This window comes from Mixophyes fleayi, chromosome 2 (assembly GCF_038048845.1).
Source record: "Mixophyes fleayi isolate aMixFle1 chromosome 2, aMixFle1.hap1, whole genome shotgun sequence".
Lineage (NCBI taxonomy): Eukaryota > Metazoa > Chordata > Amphibia > Anura > Limnodynastidae > Mixophyes > Mixophyes fleayi.
Genome location: NC_134403.1, coordinates 313,827,309 through 313,847,993, shown reverse-complemented (window position 1 = coordinate 313,847,993; position 20,685 = coordinate 313,827,309). Strand labels below are relative to the sequence as shown.

Here is a 20,685-nt window from a genome sequence, read left to right as displayed (position 1 = left end):
GAGAGTTTGAAGTAATCTGTAACTGTAGATATACGGAGGCAGCGGATAGGAATCAGCTGCTGGAGTCACGATGAAACACAGGAGAGTTTGCAGTAATCTGTAACTGTAGATATACGGAGACAGCGGATAGGAATCAGCTGCTGGAGACACTAGGAACACGAGGAATAGAAGTGGTCTGGAAACCACAAACGGCAAACAGGAATCAGCATCAGCTGAACACACGAGCAGGCACTGGAACACCTTCAGAGACTCATGAGGAATGAGACTCCAAGATCAGGCCACGTGGTATTGACCACAGGTGCTTAATATAGGGAGTGTTGCCTGATCAGCCAATTAAGTTAAAGGAACAGAACTGAAGGTTAAAAGGGACTGCACATGTGCAGTACCTCATTATAATGGTCGGACACGGTTCCTAGCTACCTTAGAAGTAGCACTCACAGTCCGGTGAGTGACACTGTGATTGTTGTGGGAAATGGTAATATTTGTTAAATGTAAATGTTATTTAAATTATTGCTGGGGCTGTTTGGAGGGAGGGAAATAGGTTCATATATTAAATGTGTTTGCTATCTAATGTCAGGGTTGGTTGGAGGGAAAGATCTATTTAGCAAATGTGAATATTATTATTTTAATGTTGTGGCTGGAGGGAGGCCTAATTATAAAATGTGGGTGCTATTGATTTAACACTGGGACTGGTTGGTGTTTTCTACATTTTATGTACCCATTTTTTTTCCAAATAGGGCCTCCAATATTCCAGGATCCAGACAACCAGCAAATGAGCTAAAGTAACCAGCAGCTACAAGTGGTGAAAGTAACAAGAACAGGTAGGAGAGAGCAGGACAGTCTGACAACTGTCCTGAATCTGGTGTGACAATCCCGAATTTGGGTGACTGCTTCGCTTAGGACAGTTGGGAGGTATGTCCTGCTTCACCATGTACTGCTCATGAAGGCAGAACTGTGTGCACATAACAGTAGTGCACACAGCATTGCCTGTGTATTTGTCTAAAATGATAACCATGCTACATCATAGGGGGTTACCCTGTCTAAGGTGCCCAGGCCTCCCAGAGCCTTAATCCAGCTCTGGGCCTGGACATTAAAATATATATATGGATTAAGCAAAACTAAAATAGCCTCTTTTTATATAGATAAATATATATTGTACCAAAAACCACCCTTTAAGGATGGGCCGCTACTTATGGACCAATCCTGTGTGCTTGCTTCCCAGGCTAAAGTCTGCCAGCCCTCCCCTGGGCACAAGTATTGGTTTTCACAAGGTTTGCTGCTTCAGTGTTTTTAGACATTTTTGTCAGATGCTATGGTATACTGAAGTAAAATTACAAGTATTTCATAAGTGTCAAAGGCTTTTATTGACATTTACATTAAGTTTATGCAAAGAGTCAATATTTGCAGTGTGGACCCTTCTTTTTGAAAACCTCTGCAATTTGCCCTGGCATGCAGGCAATCAACTTCTGGGCCACATACTACTGACTGATGATCGCACATTCTTGCCTAATCAATGCTTGGAGTTTGTCAGAATTTGTGGGTTTTTGTTTGTCCACCCGCTTTTTGAGGACTGACCACAAGTTCTCAATGGGATTAAGGTCTGGGGAGTTTCCTGGCCATGAACCCAAAATCACGATGTTTTGATTCCCTAACCACTTTGTTATCACTTTTATGGCAAGGTGCTCCATTATGCTGGAAAAGGCATTGTTCATCACCAAACTGTTCTTGGATGGTTGGGAGAAGTTGCTCTTGGAGGATGTTTTGGTATCATTCTTTATTCATGACTGTGTTCTTTTGGCAAAATTGTGAGTGAGCCCACTCCTTTGGCTGAGAAGCAACCCCACACATGAATGGTCTCAGGATGCTTTACTGTTGGCATGACACAGAACTGATCGTAGCACTCTTCTTTCCTTCTCTGAACATGTGTTTTTCCTGATGTCAAACAATCTGAAAGTGGATTCATCAAAGAAAATGACTTTACCCCAGTCTTCAGTAATCCAATCCCTGTACCTTTTCCAGAATATCAGTCTGTCCATGATCTTTTTCCTGGAGAGAAGTGGATTCTTTGCTCGCCTTCTTGATGCCAGGCCATCCTCCAAAAGTTTTCGCCTCACTGTGGGTGCAGATGCACTCACACCTGCCTGCTGCCATTCCTGAGCAAGCTCTGCACTGGCGGTGCCCAAATCCCGCAGCTGAATCAGCTTTAGGACACGGTCCGGGTGCTTGCTGGACGTTCTTGGATGCCCTGAAGCCTTCTTCAGAACTATTGAACCTCTCTCCTTGAAGTTCTTGATGATCCGATAAATGGCTGATTTAGGTGCAATATTACTAGCCGCAATATCCTTGCCTGTGAAGCCCTTTTTGTGCAAAGTAATGATGACTGCACATTTAACCATGATTAACAGAGAAAGAATAATGATTTCAAGCACCACCCTCCTTTTAAAGCTTCCAGTCTGTTATTCTAACTCAATCAGCATGACAAAATGATCTCCAACCTTGTCCTCGTCAACAATCTCACCTGTGTTAAAGAGAGAATCACTGACCTGATGTCAGCTGGTCCTTTTGTGGCAGGGCTGAAATGCAGTGGAAATGTTGTTTTTGGGATAAAGTTCATTGTCATGGCAAAGAGGGACTTCAAAATTACTTGCAATTCATCTGATCACTCTTCATGACAGCCTGGAGTATATGCAAATTGCCATCATAAAAACTGAGGCAGCAGACTTTGTGAAAAATAATATTTGTGTCATTCTCAAAACTTTTGGCCATGACTGTAAATGCGGGCTTGCCTGTATCAGATTATGTATGATCAGCAATGCTCTATATCCACTTCCAATTTTATTTCTATGCTGTCCCCATCCTATAATTTGAAATCCAATAATTTTTGTTCAGATAATAAATAAAAAATTAATTCTAGCTTGACATATATTATAATTTTTATCTGACAGGGCAGAAGACATTTTCAGTACATGCTCAATGTAGGAAATCTGTAGAATCATTAGATCTACAATCATACAAAATTTACAAATTTGACTGTCACGCACACAGATTCAATTTGTAACAATTCAATAAAAAACTATTTAACTGAAAGAATGGATTGCAGTGTGTGTGTATGGCTAGTTTATATGGACATGTCCTCCAATTTGGGGATTAAACAATACAAATTGAGACTTTAATGACCTCCCCAGTGGTGTGGACTCGCTTTATAATTTTTTGTTGACGAAGTTAAGCTGGTCTACTCTGCAGTGATAAAGCCAAGAGAGGGGAAGAACACTAAGGGCTAGATTTACTAAGCTGCGTGTTTGAAAAAGTGGGGATGTTGCCTATAGCAACCAATCAGATTCTAGTTTTCATTTATTTAGTACAAAAGTGGAAGCTGCTCAAATCAATTTATAGGCCCTAACAGGTGCTGAAAGGGTGGGGTTATCCTGCAAGGAACATACACACAACATTTTTCCCCCAGCACACTGCTATAGCCAGCAACAGATCTGCCATTTCTACTGTAGATAAAAATGCAAAAGTCTTTGCACACATTTGCAAATGTATGTTTAAGCCATCCTGCCATGCCAAGGCGCTTTTGCATATAGGATGGTCCTACTCTAAACAATGAGAGTCCCTATATTTGGGCCATACATATGTGTTTTTAAATTGAGAGCTAACTTACCAAAGAGGTACCCCAGAAGCCTCCAAATAGCAATTCAATGTCAGCACTCCCCCTCAGCTACTGACACCAACATGCCTCTCAGACAAATACAAAAGTGGAAGCTGCTCAAATCAATTTATAGGCCATAACAGGTGCTGAAAGGGTGGGGTTATCCTGCAAGGAACATACACACAACATTTTTTCCCCAGCACACTGCTATAGCCAGCAACAGATCTGCCATTTCCACTGTAGATAAAAATGCAAAAGTCTTTGTTGCACACATTTGCAAATGTATGTTTAAGCCATCCTGCCACGCCAAGGCGCTTTTGCATATAGGATGGTCCTACTCTAAACAATGAGAGTCCCTATATTTGGGCCATACATATGTGTTTTTAAATTGAGAGCTAACTTACCAAAGAGGTACCCCAGAAGCCTCCAAATAGCAATCCAATGTCAGCACTCCCCCTCAGCTACTGACACCAACATGCCTCTCAGACAAATACAAAAGTGGAAGCTGCTCAAATCAATTTATAGGCCATAACAGGTGCTGAAAGGGTGGGGTTATCCTGCAAGGAACATACACACAACATTTTTTCCCCAGCACACTGCTATAGCCAGCAACAGATCTGCCATTTCCACTGTAGATAAAAATGCAAAAGTCTTTGTTGCACACATTTGCAAATGTATGTTTAAGCCATCCTGCCACGCCAAGGCGCTTTTGCATATAGGATGGTCCTACTCTAAACAATGAGAGTCCCTATATTTGGGCCATACATATGTGTTTTTAAATTGAGAGCTAACTTACCAAAGAGGTACCCCAGAAGCCTCCAAATAGCAATCCAATGTCAGCACTCCCCCTCAGCTACTGACACCAACATGCCTCTCAGACAAATACAAAAGTGGAAGCTGCTCAAATCAATTTATAGGCCATAACAGGTGCTGAAAGGGTGGGGTTATCCTGCAAGGAACATACACACAACATTTTTTCCCCAGCACACTGCTATAGCCAGCAACAGATCTGCCATTTCTACTGTAGATAAAAATGCAAAAGTCTTTGTTGCACACATTTGCAAATGTATGTTTAAGCCATCCTGCCACGCCAAGGCGCTTTTGCATATAGGATGGTCCTACTCTAAACAATGAGAGTCCCTATATTTGGGCCATACATATGTGTTTTTAAATTGAGAGCTAACTTACCAAAGAGGTACCCCAGAAGCCTCCAAATAGCAATTCAATGTCAGCACTCCCCCTCAGCTACTGACACCAACATGCCTCTCAGACAAATACAAAAGTGGAAGCTGCTCAAATCAATTTATAGGCCATAACAGGTGCTGAAAGGGTGGGGTTATCCTGCAAGGAACATACACACAACATTTTTTCCCCAGCACACTGCTATAGCCAGCAACAGATCTGCCATTTCCACTGTAGATAAAAATGCAAAAGTCTTTGTTGCACACATTTGCAAATGTATGTTTAAGCCATCCTGCCACGCCAAGGCGCTTTTGCATATAGGATGGTCCTACTCTAAACAATGAGAGTCCCTATATTTGGGCCATACATATGTGTTTTTAAATTGAGAGCTAACTTACCAAAGAGGTACCCCAGAAGCCTCCAAATAGCAATCCAATGTCAGCACTCCCCCTCAGCTACTGACACCAACATGCCTCTCAGGTGCAATATTACTAGCCGCAATATCCTTGCCTGTGAAGCCCTTTTTGTGCAAAGTAATGATGACTGCACATTTAACCATGATTAACAGAGAAAGAATAATGATTTCAAGCACCACCCTCCTTTTAAAGCTTCCAGTCTGTTATTCTAACTCAATCAGCATGACAAAATGATCTCCAACCTTGTCCTCGTCAACAATCTCACCTGTGTTAAAGAGAGAATCACTGACCTGATGTCAGCTGGTCCTTTTGTGGCAGGGCTGAAATGCAGTGGAAATGTTGTTTTTGGGATAAAGTTTATTGTCATGGCAAAGAGGGACTTCAAAATTACTTGCAATTCATCTGATCACTCTTCATGACAGCCTGGAGTATATGCAAATTGCCATCATAAAAACTGAGGCAGCAGACTTTGTGAAAAATAATATTTGTGTCATTCTCAAAACTTTTGGCCATGACTGTAAATGCGGGCTTGCCTGTATCAGATTATGTATGATCAGCAATGCTCTATATCCACTTCCAATTTTATTTCTATGCTGTCCCCATCCTATAATTTGAAATCCAATAATTTTTGTTCAGATAATAAATAAAAAATTAATTCTAGCTTGACATATATTATAATTTTTATCTGACAGGGCAGAAAGACATTTTCAGTACATGCTCAATGTAGGAAATCTGTAGAATCATTAGATCTACAATCATACAAAATTTACAAATTTGACTGTCACGCACACAGATTCAATTTGTAACAATTCAATAAAAAACTATTTAACTGAAAGAATGGATTGCAGTGTGTGTGTATGGCTAGTTTATATGGACATGTCCTCCAATTTGGGGATTAAACAATACAAATTGAGACTTTAATGACCTCCCCAGTGGTGTGGACTCGCTTTATAATTTTTTGTTGACGAAGTTAAGCTGGTCTACTCTGCAGTGATAAAGCCAAGAGAGGGGAAGAACACTAAGGGCTAGATTTACTAAGCTGCGGGTTTGAAAAAGTGGGGATGTTGCCTATAGCAACCAATCAGATTCTAGTTTTCATTTATTTAGTACCTTCTACAAAATGACAGCTAGAATCTGATTGGTTGCTATAGGCAACATCTCCACTTTTTCAAACCCGCAGCTTAGTAAAATCTAGCCCTAAATAGATTAAATGTAATTAAATCTTGTAACATTTTGTTGGGTTTAAATACACTATATTGACAAAAGTATTCAGACGCTTGACCATTATACCAACAGGAACTGTAATGACATTGTATTCAAATACATATACTTTAGTATGGAGTTTTGCAGTGATAACAGCTTCCACTCTTCTTGGAATGCTTTTCACAAGATGTTGGAGTGTTTCTGTGGTAATTTGTGCCCATTAATTCTGTAGAGCATTTATGAGGTCAGGCACTGATGTTTGACAAGAAGGCCTGGCTCACAATCTCCATTCTAGTTCATCCCAAAGGTGTTCGATAGGGTTGAGGTCAGGGCTTTGCGCGGGTCAGTCAAGTCCTTCCACACCGAACTCATCAAACCATGTTTTTGTAGTCCTTGCTTTGTGCACTGGGGCACAGTTATGTTGGAATAGAAAAGGGTCTTCCCCAAACTGTTGCCACAAAGTTGGAAGTATAGCATTGTCCAAAGTGGCTTGGTATGCTGAGGCATTAAGGTTGCCCTTCACTGGAGATACATGGCCTATCCCAACCCCTGAAAAACAGCCCCATAGCAATCTTCACAGTTGACATAATGCAGTCAGACAGGTAACGTTCTCCAGGTATCTGCCAAAACCAGACTCACCCTTCTGACTGCCAAACACATTTCCACAGTCCCGTGTCGGTGTGCTTTACATCACTCAACCGATGCTTATAGCTGTCTCTATATGTGTGTGTGAGAACATTTATCTGGCAATGCTAATTTACATTGCTATTACTTACATTGCAGAATTATTGCATTATGAAGTATATATTTGTGTGAATATACAATAATATATGGGTAATTTAAGGTAAGTGCATTGTTCTTGTTGACAACATCTCAAACTTCATAATGCAGGGCATTCTGTAATAAATGTGTGCATTGTCATTGCCTAAAAAACTTTTTCCTATTTCTGCAACCCTCTTACTGCAACCTCTACTTAAATAACTTCCTCCTAGAAATGATCACAGCACTCACATCCCCTTTGACAATGCCCCTTATAAGGTCAGCCCGCTCTTAGTTGATCACATCTAGGACTGATAAGGTGAGACATGTTGTGCTCAGTAACATTAGTTACCGTCTATACAACAGTTTTGTACTATAGTATATTTCTTTGTTAACATTATTCCCTAGCCAACATTAATGTAAAAAATTTCTTCCTAGGAGCTAGACTATGGCTTCATTGCACATAAGTATTTGTCTCCTTCTGATTCTTGGATCGCTGCAGATTGGCACATCTTCCTTTTACGGTAACCTATCAACTTATCTTCATTACATGTGTGGTTTATATATCTATTTTAAATTTGAATGCATCCACTATAGAAATAGATAAATTTAAGGGTTTTGAAAGTGCAGCAATCAGACTTCAATCTTTCCTGTACAGTGGGTAGTGTTTATATTAAGCTCACCAAGATGCAGCATCAGTTTTTCACTTGTTAAATGCATTCGATTTGTATATAGTTTGACCAAATAGCTACTTAAAACAGTTTCACAAACAGCAAATCAAGTCCACAATATTGAAGCACATTGATACTGAAAGATGCATATATTTTATAGAGGATGTTTGAATACTGTTTGGATTGTTTTAAATATTGTGGCTTGATTAAGTACCTCAGCTTGTAGAACTCAAGCAAGAATCTAATTTACTTCTGTTTTGGAGGCTATACAACATAATAGTTATGTTTTTTTTATTATTTTGTGTAACTGTTTCAATGTTTTTAACTAATGTGTTCTCTAGACTTTAAAATTAATTAAACCTCAATTTTTCCACAGTGTATAATCTTAAGATTGTTGTTGATATTTCTTCTGCATTCATAAGATTTTTCTTAAATTATTTGTTCTGTATGCATTTTATTTGTTTGATGATTGAATGGCTGTGTATAAAATAATGTTTATAAATATAAAAAAATAAATAACTGAACTATAATATAAAAACATAAAAGAATGATACAACATTCATTATAAAATGTAAGTGGGTGCCCAATGGTTAAGATGTATGCCCTTCAGCACTGGGCGCTTAGGTTTAAATCCAACCAGGGTGTTGTCTGCTGAGTTTACATGTTTTCCTGTGTTCACGTGGGTTTCTACTGAGGTGCTCTGACTAACTTTAGGTGCTGCCTGAAATGTGTTAGTGCTATCGGGCACATGTTTTAATGCTGAAAATTAAATAAAGAAGATAAGTAGTTTATGACATACACTGAGATAGCCATGGGACCCGCAGAGTGCTCAGGTGAGAGGTTCCACCTCATGCTCCTTTTAGGTCCCAAATAAAGTAAAACCATTATATTAACCTATTCCAACTTGACTTGTGAAATTGAGTTAATCAGGATCTAAATCCTGGGAAAATGATGGGGCTGTCCTGGAAAATCCCTGACACATGGGAGTCTTAATTATGAACTGCCATAGAAATGGGGAACACTTGATGGAGGAGTACGTGGTGATGTCGCCTGTAGTTTGCTTGATAGCTGTATTTATTGCATATAGGTACACTGCAGTGTTGGACTGGGGTATGCAGAAAATCCAGTTGCAAGGATCCACTATAGAATTTAAATGAATATTTTATATAAGGTAGCAACCATTTGTCATATCAGAGGGGAAAAGTCACACTTCTGATGCTTTCCATGTATCAAGCATGCTATAGAGACACACTCGAGTTTCAATCTACAGGTGGATTTTCTGTTAAATGAATGGGTCAGCCTAAGTCTCATACATGGTATATTTTTGTATATTGTAGGGTGTAGAATTTATCAATTCACCTTTTAACAAATGACCAGAGCAAGCACAGGATTTTCACAAGGGTTTGCCACCTTTTATCTACATTGTCATACTCTATTTACATACATGTTTTACAGTTTTGACACACCTATGTATATATAATTACATTATGTTCACTATATAGACTTTGCAGGACAATTTATAGGCATTTGTTTACAAAGAGGAGCCTTTGCATGGGCTTCTGTTAGAAATGGTTGTATTAGTAATGCCTATTCTTGCTGTACATTATTACGTTTCATTATCCATGTATGTACAAGACTGTGAGCATACTAGAGGGTGTGGTCTTGTGATAGTGAGAAAAGAAAAAGTCTAAAAGTGTGATGTATGATTACAATTTATGTTCAGTAGTAAAACATAACTTAAAGTGTATCTCATAAATGGGTGTTATTGATAGTAAAATTAATAAGTGAGTATAAAGTAATGACAAGACACAGGAGAGCTAAACTCAGAACACTTGGGTTCATATGCCATGTGTATAAATACATTTATGCATTTGGATAGGTGTACAATGTATATGTGTGTGTGTGTGTGCTTGAATATTGATATATCTGGGCCAACACACTTCAATACAGTAATTGTATAGTATACAGTATTTAAATCCTTAGAAGAATGTACAAGCCTCAGTATTTAGTGAACAAAAAATAAATGTATTCTATACCACCAATACCAGTGGATTAGAAGTGTTTTTTTTAAAAGAATGTCATGTATTAATCTGTGACCAATCAACTCCTATAGTATAAGTAGCTTGGTTTCTAAATTGCCATACAATTACATTAATCATTTTATTTCAACAATTCAGATGGAGTTGAAGAGTTGGATAACAACCTTATTCTCAGTTCAGTCCAGGAAGCAAAGAAGCTGGTGGATGCTGCCTACAAACACACCCGTGACGTGTAAGCTCCTGTTCAGAGCGTAAAACATTGAAGAACTTTCAACAGCATTTCACAGTTTTCCTGACAAGCAAGAATTAAATAACACTATGGAGACTGGAGTTTCCATCTATTTCCTTTCACAAATAATTAAATTTTCATCTCTTTAGTTAGGACACATTACACTACAATCAGTGTTTTGGTAGAATATTGGGTTATTGTAACATAAACGTTATGTATATCCTAACTGGGTGTCACCTATTTCCTCATTTCAGCCTTAAAGAGAGACTAAAGAAGGGAACCATGAGTCCATCTGATGTCATGACGTACTTTAAACAGCCTGTGGGCACAAGCAGAACATTCATCCGAGCCGCTGACTACATAGAGACCACTTTTGATCTCCTGACTGAGAAAGTGCGGAGCATCTACAGCAGACCCTTCAACATTTCTGGTATAGTGAGGATCTAAAGAGCACTTATCATATAAATATAGTGGAAGTAGATATTTTTTGGGCTGAACCAATATTCATGAAAAAGGAGTTTATTCATTTACTAGAAACTAGTGACATCACTAAGCCATAACATATCATGTGGCATTACAGAGCTCCTGGCAAGACATTTTTTATTTTAAATTGTTTATTTTAACAACAAGTACTACTAGTATAGCATAATACTGGTATAGTTATTTTATATTCCTTGGCTTGTTGACTATGATGACATTGTGGTATTATTTTATAGAGAAATTCTCGAGTTATAACCAGTATAGAAAATCAGATCATATAAAAAAGCTAGATTAACCATAACTACTTCTGATTTTAAAATAGCATTATTTCAAATATGACTCCCAAATTCAAATATTCATAAAGAAAATACTTACTATAGATCTTAGTTGAAAGACAGGTTATTATGACTATAATTAACCTCCTATTTCCTGAATAACCTTACACAATATTATTGCATATATTCAACAGACTTGCTGACTGTCAGCCAGCTAGACATGTTACATAAGGTTTCTGGATATGCTTTCCTGCATCTTCCACAAACTTGTCCTGAAAGTCGTTATCGTACCATCACTGGAGAGTGCAATAACAGGTGAGAATAAGAATACCTGAAAACAAACAAATAACTATATTCCCATAAATAGGTTAGATCAGAGATTTCTACCTCTGCTCATTCCCTTGTGTGTTGAACATGGCCTTATTTATGGACACAGAATTAAATTGGTATTAAATTTGTCTTTACATTTTGTCTTCATCTGCTCTGTCATCAAAAGATGCAGACAACTTTGGCTAATTTGGTGTTGCTATGATCTATGTAATACTATATTCACAAATTGTGGTGTTAAAAAGTGGTGGTAAATTAGCTACTATAACTTTGAATAATGTATCTAAACTGTGAAATATAAGATTATTACGAGTCACTGAGAAGTTTTGTGACCATTTAAAGACTAGAGTCTGGGTGGTTTTATATATAAGATAGGCTGTGGCAGGTTTAGGTACAGATTATACTTGTTAGTACCAACCTTGGGTGGTGTAATTTCTAGCTATAGTAACTGACTATGGTTGAGGAATGAAGCAGTAGTTATTGTTAAAACTATTATTGTCTTTATCACTATCTGATATTACTAAGTACCATATATAATGGGGATAATGTACCTCCTACTATAAAATATAAGAATATTAGAATTCTGCAAGGAATTCTGTGACCATATAAATGCATGAGGTCATAGGTACTTCAAGTTATCTTATATACCCTTTTTATTTTACAGCAAAGAAGAAATTATTCCTTATAATGCATATGTTTTAATTTGAAACATAAAATTGCTTGTATGAGGTGCTCCTAATCTCCATATGTTTTACCTTCATGACAGTTATGCATTCCTAGATCTTACACATTGATAACACTGACATTTTTTTTTCCAGGAGATTTCCAAACTTTGGAGCTTCCAATAGGCCCTATACACGCTTACTTCCTGCCCAGTATGAGGACGGGAGATCCCTCCCCCAAGGTTGGACAGAAAACCGAATGATCAATGGCTTCCCTTTGCCTTTGGTGACTATATATTTTGATGTCTCCCAATGTCTAACAAAAACATTTTATTTTAGGAGTAACAACTACCATTTTATACTCAAAGATTTAAGGGAACATCCAGCTTGAAAGGGTTTTATACATTGCAGCCAGCCAATGAAATGGCCATGTTTTCCAATCAGCCCTATCAAAATGTGATCAATCCCCACTGGATTTTAATGGGTCACAATAGTAATTTCTGACATCCATTCAGTACAATGTTATACCAGTTTTATTTGAAAACACCCAGATTGCCCGGCTGGTAAAATCAGCATCTCCAATGAGACTTAAGTTCAATATTTGTCCATAGACTATTTATTGTTGCTGTCATTGATTCCCACTTCCCTAAAACAATGATTATAAAAAATACTAATTCTAAATGTATTGTTTACACCATGCCCTATTAATCAGTTTATGGGGGAATTCAATTGCTAGCGATGTGCCGCAGAGTGCCTTCGGAACAGCCGTAAAGGCACTCCAGAGTGATCTAAAATCTGTGATGTTCGGGTACCGTGGGTAGCCGATAATGAGCACAGCAGGTCATCGCTCAATCCCCCATAATATATGCAGTGCATAATATGTAACTGACTTCCAATTGAGTTCTAAGTAACTATTTACTACATTATATCATATTGCTACTGTAAGGATTTCCATGATTTCCATAGCTTTGTAGCAGTGTATGCCATATAGCGCAACTGCCTAATAAATTGAAAAAAACCTCTGTAGGTCTTTTATAACTAAGACATTATATTCCTATGTCTAAAACTTTCTCTTTCAGCTTAAACAATACGTTGTAATAAAGTTCCAATAGATTTCTTTTGTCATGTAAATTTGAGCTAAGCCCTGAGACACATCAGGACACAGTTTTTTATATTCCACAATTTTTTATTTTAAAAATCTAATTTTAATTTTCCCAACACTGTCTTAAACTTATTGTATGTCTTTTTGTTATTGCAGGCACGGGCTGTATCTAATAACATTATTCGATTCCCAGAGAGAGAGCAGACTCTTGACAATCAGAGATCTCTCATGTTCATGCAGTGGGGCCAATGGATTGACCATGACCTCGACCTTGCACCTGAGACACCATCAAAATCCACCTTTCTAAGAGGCATAGACTGTGATCACAGCTGTGTTCGGGAACTACCATGCTTTCCTCTGCGGGTACCTTTCTGCTAAAATATGTTTTATGTAGGGAGTAGGAAAGGAACTTAGAGGTAGCAAAGTTATAATTACTATCTATTTTTGTGTAGATTTAATGTTTTACAGTCTGTAGTGCCAACAATTATAAACAATTTACATCAGTAAAATGTACATGTTGTGTAGACATAGAACATTAAATTCACATGACATAGCCAATTGATATAATTATAATATCATTCTATTACACTTTATACAAATATAGTATACTACACCTACCCAACATGACCTGACCACTGCACATGCTTACAGTACAATCTTATTACAATGTATATAGTCATAGGACATTACACCTCCAAACATGACCTGAGCACTGAACATAAATATATAAAATTGCTCTATGCAGACACAGAATACCACACTTACCTAAAATAATCTGACCACTGGGTGTGATTATAGTACAATTCTATTACATTCTATACAGTCATAGACCACTGCACCTACACAACATGACCTGGCCATAATCATAATACAATTTTACAGACATGGCACACTACACTTACTCAACATGACCTGCCCAATTGACCTGATTATAATACAATTCTATTAAGCTCTATACTACACCTATCAATTATGTCCTGTCCACTGGATGTAGTCATAATTCAATTCTGGTACACTGTAAAAAAATGTAGGATACTATATTTAATCATCATGACCACTGGATATGATCGTAATGCAATTCCATTACACTCCATGCAGACAGTATGCTCAGTACACTACTGTGATCACATCAATAATGATCACAACAGTGCCTTTGAGACTCCAGTAGTGTACTAAGCAGAGGTAATGGAAGAGAGATACACTCAGGGAGACAGAGCTTCTATTGCCACCTGGTATCTGTGGCTGATAGAGATCCATTTCTTGTTTTTTTATTGAACTGCTTTGACAGCTTTCCACTGAGAGTGAGGATCGCATGTTCATTGCTATAGAAGGAGCCGTCTGATTGATTTAGAGAAGTGTCCTGTACTACACTGACCGATAGCCCTTATTCAAGCGCTCTTGGTTAAAAGCTGTTTATACCATTTGATGAAGGAATAGAACCCCTTTAAGGGGTAGGACTTATAGACTTTTTCACATATACATATTTTGCTAGCATCAGGTTCATTGTGCTTCTGTGCATTCCCCCATACTGCACATAATAGCATCAGTGGAGGATTTTCAGCAAGCGTAGCGATAAGCAGTCCAATTCTCATATGCACTGTGTACACTTGAGTAACAGCAAACAAGTTAAAGACCAAAATGTAGCATTATTCCACTGTGCCTCTATGAATTCACGATATTACAAAAGTGGGATGTTGTAACATCCTTATGTGTTTAACTTCATAGATTCCTCCAAATGACCCTCGAATAACCAATCGCAGCGACTGTATCCCACTTTTCCGCTCATCTCCAGCCACTGTTCCACAATCCCCTATACGTGAACAGATGAATATTCTAACGTCATACGTTGATGCCAGTCAAGTATATGGCAGCGACAATGGCTTGGCCCGTAGACTTCGTAACAACAACAATCAGCTTGGCCTCATGGCTGTTAATAACCGGTTTAATGATAATGGGCTCGCTTACCTGCCTTTCAGCACAGCTGAGGAAGATTTTTGTTTACAGACTAACAGGACATCTGGACTCCCATGTTTCTTGGCTGGTGAGCACAAATGACTTTCCATATTGCTATCTGAATATTAGATAAGACAAATAATCTAGATATGTATTGTTTATATATTGATATTATTAACTCTAAACAATATACTTTTAATATTTGCAAAACAATGTCCTTTTTTGTGCATTCAGTTCTATAATATTTACAGTGAGTTTGAAGAATCATAATAACTAACATTTTAATCTGAAAAGTGAGGCTAACACAAAAAGAGTAGACTAGATGGCCCTGTAGGTACTATGTTTATATCTAACACCTGCAAATAACAGCTGTATTTATGTTTCTGATGTTATCGCTTTTAATGGCTGTTCTGACTTCAACATATCAGTGTTCATTAAGAAAATGTGTATTATAAGGAAAAAAAACCCTACTATAAAATAATAACAATGTTTGATGTGATCTTGGATTTCTGTGACTTCTAGAAGCTGTAACCCGTAGCAAATAATTAAATTCTAAATGTCATTTGTTCTCCTGAAAACAAGGCTACTTTCATTTCTCAGAGCTGCTCTACTGAAAAGTTCTCTCAGGCCGCCCAGTGGCAGAGCAGGTACCAGTGTAGCTCTGGGGCCATAATTTAATCCCAACCCTATGGAGATTTTATGTGTTTCCCATGTTTGTGTGGATTTCCTTGAGGTATTCCAGTTTCCTCTCACAGTCAAAAGACTTACTGTAAACCTAATTGGCTGTTGACTAGCCTGGCTCGGTTGTGTTTGTGCACCTGTGGTAGAAAACCTAGATGCAAGCTGTATTGGAGCAGGATCCGATGTGCCTGGATAAAATTCTCTGTATAGAGTAATATGTTGTGTAAATAAAGGATAGTGATGATAATTTGTATATCCACCCAAGCATCATTATACAATTTTTGGCTATTGGGTGCCTACTCCAAATGCCACCTAACCACAATGCAGCAGAAATGTTTCAGCATATGTCCTTGTACTCTCTCTCCTACATGTCAAGTGCCACTCAAAGCATAGGAAGCAGAGACAGCAATGTGCTTCATGCTCTGCCTCTCTTAAATTAAAGCCGAAAAAATATACATATTAAACAAAGAAAATATTTAAAGAAGCATATGAATTAACCCCTTTTTGATGTGTCTTCTTTTTTAATTGTGTATATGAACTTTTTTCCACCATGGCAAAAGAAGATTATTTTATCTAATGAATAGCAAGAAATATAGGGAATAATAAACCAAATGGGATTTTGCAATTCAGCACACAAAGAAAGACAACCTGTTATGTGTTTCTCAGGGGATGGTCGTGTCAGTGAGCAGCCAGGTCTAACTGCATTTCACACCATCTTTGTGCGGGAACACAACCGTATAGCTACTGAGTTACGGAGGTTGAACCCAAACTGGTCAGGAGAGGTACTCTATCAGGAAACAAGAAAAATAATTGGAGCCATTACTCAGGTAAGGCATTTTATGCTGTTTTGTGCAGCTTGTAAATACCAGCATCAATGGGATTGAGTCTAACCAGGGAACTATCTGTGTGAAGTTATATATGTTCTTGTGTGTTTGCGTGGGTTTACTTCCGGTGCTCCAATTTACTTCCGTAGTCCAACAGCATACTGGTAGGTTAAATGGCTTCTGACAAAAATGGACCCTAGTGTATGTGTATAGGTGGCAGTGAATTTAGAATGTAAGCTTCAATGGGGCAGGGACTGAGTTGAAAGATTACATTGGAAAGCAACTGAGTCGGTACAAGTTGGCTGTCTCACCTTCTGCAAAACATTTAAATGCAGTATACGCTGTGAGTCCTACTGGGAGAAAAGCGCTATATAAATAATACATTTATTATTAATTGTTATTATGTACATTTGTGAATGCTTTTAATTTGCATTTCAAATTTTAGGTTATGTGTACCTGTAAACATATCTCTTTGGAGTGTCCTCTTAGCTACAACTTATTGTGTTTCTTATGGCTTCAATCTGTCATTGTGTTTTTTCAGAAAATAAACTACAAGGAATGGCTGCCCCTACTGCTGGGTTCTTCTATGTCCCGGATGATTCCTACATACCGTGGTTACAATGAAACTGTTAACCCAGGAGCATCTAATGTGTTCAGCTTGGCATTCCGCATGGGTCATACCATGATCCAGCCATTCATTTATCGACTGGTGGATAGGTACCGGACCTCACGAACCTTGCCTCCAGTCCCTCTGCACCTTACCTTCTTCAACACCTGGAGAGTTGTGAGAGAAGGTAAGTTTAGTAGACAAGAGGTTTGCTTTTGGACAAGTGACATACAAATTGTCATGTACATTGTTATGTACATCTGACCTCCTTCAGTGTTCTTATACGTACTGCAGTTGCATAAAAAAGAGATACATTTTCTTCACATTCCAGTCTAATGTCAAGCTGTTTCTCATTTGCCCAATCCCATATTTCGATATTGTCATAATTATTTACATGTAGGTACCAGCTTTCCTCCACAGACGTGGCTTTAACATCATGCATTTGTATTTTTAACAATCATCCTATTTATTGTGGCCTTGCAGGTGGCGTTGACCCTCTTCTTCGTGGCCTCATGGCAAATCAAGCCAAATTGAACCGGCAGAACCAAATTTTAGTAGATGAACTCCGGGACCACCTTTTTGAGCTGTTCAAACGTCTTGGCCTTGATCTGGGGGCCCTCAATATGCAACGTGGTCGGGAACATGGACTACCAGGTAACTATAGAGCTTCTACCGCAAAAGCCTGGGGTCAAAACTGGGCAAAATAAATAAATATCTGAGGACAGATTTCTCTGTGAAAATTTATTTTATTCCTAGTTCAGAAATATTTATATAATTTGATATCTGTAAATCTAATTTTTATATAATGTTAACACATGTTTTTCACCTACTTATTTCTGTAGGATACAATACATGGAGGAAATTTTGTGGGCTCTCTCAGCCCTCCAATGTAACTGAACTAGCTCAGGTGCTAAATAATAGACCACTAGCAGAGAAATTCATGTCTTTATACGGGACACCAAAAAACATTGACATCTGGGTTGGAGCTGTTGCAGAGCCTCTATTGCCTAATGGTAGAGTGGGTGAACTGTTGGCCTGTTTGATTGGAAACCAATTCCGTAGAACCCGTGATGGAGATCGGTAAGTACGACAGAAACCAATAGTGGGCTAAGCGAACATACCTGTGGCCAGATGTGGTAACCAATGCCTATACACGTAGCTCCCTGAAATACCTCGTACTGTTTGTTATATTATGATGTAATATAGTTATAACATAAATGTATCCAACTGGATAACAAAAAGTTCACATACATATAAAATTATTTTGTTGGATGTTATTATTCCTTTAGGTGTTAGGTAGCATAATTGTTTTGGTTACATTTGTCTTAACCAATTACCAAAAAATAAATTAACTTTAGTTTTTAAAATAAGAACTAAAATGCAGAATATTTATTGACATTGACATTTATTTTTGTTGTGATGACGGATGATATATGATTAATTGATAACCCTCTCATTGTTTCATTCTGCAAAAAAGTTTTTATTGAGCCAGAAGCCATTCTCATTGCAATGGAATAGTTTTCAGTTGGCTGCTGTGTTTGTATGTGGATAATCCCATGCTTACAAAATAGCAGGGCAAATTGCTCAGAGGCAATTGCTAGAGTTTCCAGTCCTCCACTGATCTATTGTCTTTTGCTGTTATCCCCCATTGAGTGCTGCTCCTACGCTGAGATTGACAAGATCATCTCAGGTGAGGCTGTTTAGGGTTAGGTGGTGAGGTCAGGCAAGGGTTAGATGTTTGAGGGATATTAGGACAAAGCCATTGGTGGTTAGATTTAGGATTAGGAGCAGGGGGACAGAGGTACCTTGAGAGATACAGCTTTTCATGAGGACAGTGTTCCAGGTGGGCAGATTATCATGACAAAGGTAGAATGCCATTGTTTTGTCAAGTTGTAAATGTTATGGTATTTTAACTATTTTTACATTACATCATTGAGTTGGCTCAATGGCTTTGAATGAACACTGTTTTAATTATTTTCTATGCAGATTTTATTACGAGAGAGCCTCAGAGTTCACACCAGCTCAACGGTCATCGATAGAAAGAGTAACAATGTCTGGAATCATCTGTGACAACACAAAGATCACCGAAGTCCCTCGAAATGTGTTTCTAGCAAACAGCTATCCACGAGCTTATGTAAAGTGCTCTCAGATCCGCAAATTAGATCTGAGCCCTTGGAGGAGAAGGAAGAGTGGATCAGGTATGAGATGATGAACTAGAGATTTAATAGGGTTGATGTTTCAGATATATTTTCATGTCAAAACCTGTACAGTTCAAGGGGAGAGGCACTTGGGGTACTTGTGCCATATGTTACATAGAGAAAATGAACTCATGGCAGAGGGACTTGGGGTATCTGTGCCAAGTAAAAAAAGACTTTCAATTTTTACTGTATACTTATATATAGCAATATATTTCCCTGTGATTGCTGCAGTTATATTATGCTCTATTTTGCTTCAGATGACAAATAAATGTGCCAAAAAAACCTCTGGAATATTATTACTGTTTTGTATTGCTTTATCACAGTGTACAAAATATACAACTAATAAATAATTTCATGTTTTCAATTTACAGAGACTGAAGATACCTCCGAACAATGAGAGCAGCAATATGAGCTACATGATGCCAGTGTATGTCACATACTGCATATATCTGAATGTTTTCATGGCAAATGCTATTAAACACAAATCTGTATAGCTGATATAATCTGTGTAGTGTGTATAGTTAACCCATGCCTTGAGATTGTGCAAACAAAATCTTATATTGCTACATTACATAGAAAAACTATTTGTAAATTTTATGTTGCTTTACACTATATTACATTTGTTAATATCACTGATACTTGTACCATCACAAGGTGTCAGAAGAACATACTACTCTCGCTCATATAACTCTGAAACATTACTTTAAAACATATATATAAAAACCTGTATTAAGAGAAGCATTTTTCTTTAAACACTCAATAAAAATTCATCAAAACGTATACATTGATTAACCTTATTCTAAACTGTGTGCTAATTAAAATTGGACATTTTATCTCACTATAACACTAGGCTGGTGTTTTTAAAACACAGGATAGCAACAGCAGGGGTTGTTTACATAAGCCGTGTTTGGAAAATTAGATACACGTTGCTATGCATTCAAAAGGTCCCTGCTGTTGTTCTAATTTTTAGTCTATTTTGTACCCTTGGGTTGTCAAACTATTGCATTTTTAGAGATTTTTTTCATGCATTTAATGAGTGTTTTATGTGCATATTTTTATGCTGCGTTTTACAGCCATCTTTAAAATTGAGTCCTCAATGTTCCCAACAGATGTGAAAAATACACAGATTAATTTTTAATTTTAATTTTTATGTGATTATACTATGTTATAATCTAAAAAAAAAAATCAAGATTCAAGCCTAAATATAGCAAAAAGTTTGACTATCATAATAAATAAAATGCAAGACAAACGCTTTTAAAATTGTCAATGTATACAACAGATATAAATCAGTAAACCATGACACATTTCATAGGCATAAAGCATGTGTTCAGTGCAAAGTGCTTAAGAATATAGAACAACAGAAAAATCTGAGTAATTGAGCCTTAAGGAGTATTTTAGTAATTGTCTAAATTTTTTATTCTGTCCACT

General features: G+C 37.6%; 1 protein-coding gene across 2 annotated transcripts; it reads left to right on the top strand.

Moving 5' to 3' along the window:
- The first annotated feature begins 7,429 nt into the window (after window positions 1-7,429).
- On the top strand, window positions 7,430-20,037 carry LOC142139190 (myeloperoxidase-like). Of its 2 annotated transcripts, XM_075196593.1 has the most exons (14): window positions 7,430-7,528; window positions 7,648-7,733; window positions 10,058-10,151; window positions 10,403-10,578; window positions 11,098-11,218; window positions 12,049-12,178; window positions 13,151-13,357; window positions 14,720-15,035; window positions 16,295-16,455; window positions 16,994-17,246; window positions 17,543-17,713; window positions 17,902-18,139; window positions 19,046-19,257; window positions 19,629-20,037. In XM_075196593.1, exons 2-14 carry the CDS (start codon window positions 7,658-7,660, stop codon window positions 19,652-19,654), a joined length of 2,181 nt encoding a protein of 726 aa, XP_075052694.1. In that variant the 5' UTR covers window positions 7,430-7,528; window positions 7,648-7,657; the 3' UTR covers window positions 19,655-20,037. The 2 variants fall into 2 exon arrangements, with proteins under 2 accessions (XP_075052694.1, XP_075052693.1); XM_075196592.1 differs by lacking the exon at window positions 7,430-7,528 and having other exon boundaries at window positions 7,576-7,733.
- The last annotated feature ends 648 nt before the right edge of the window (window positions 20,038-20,685 follow it).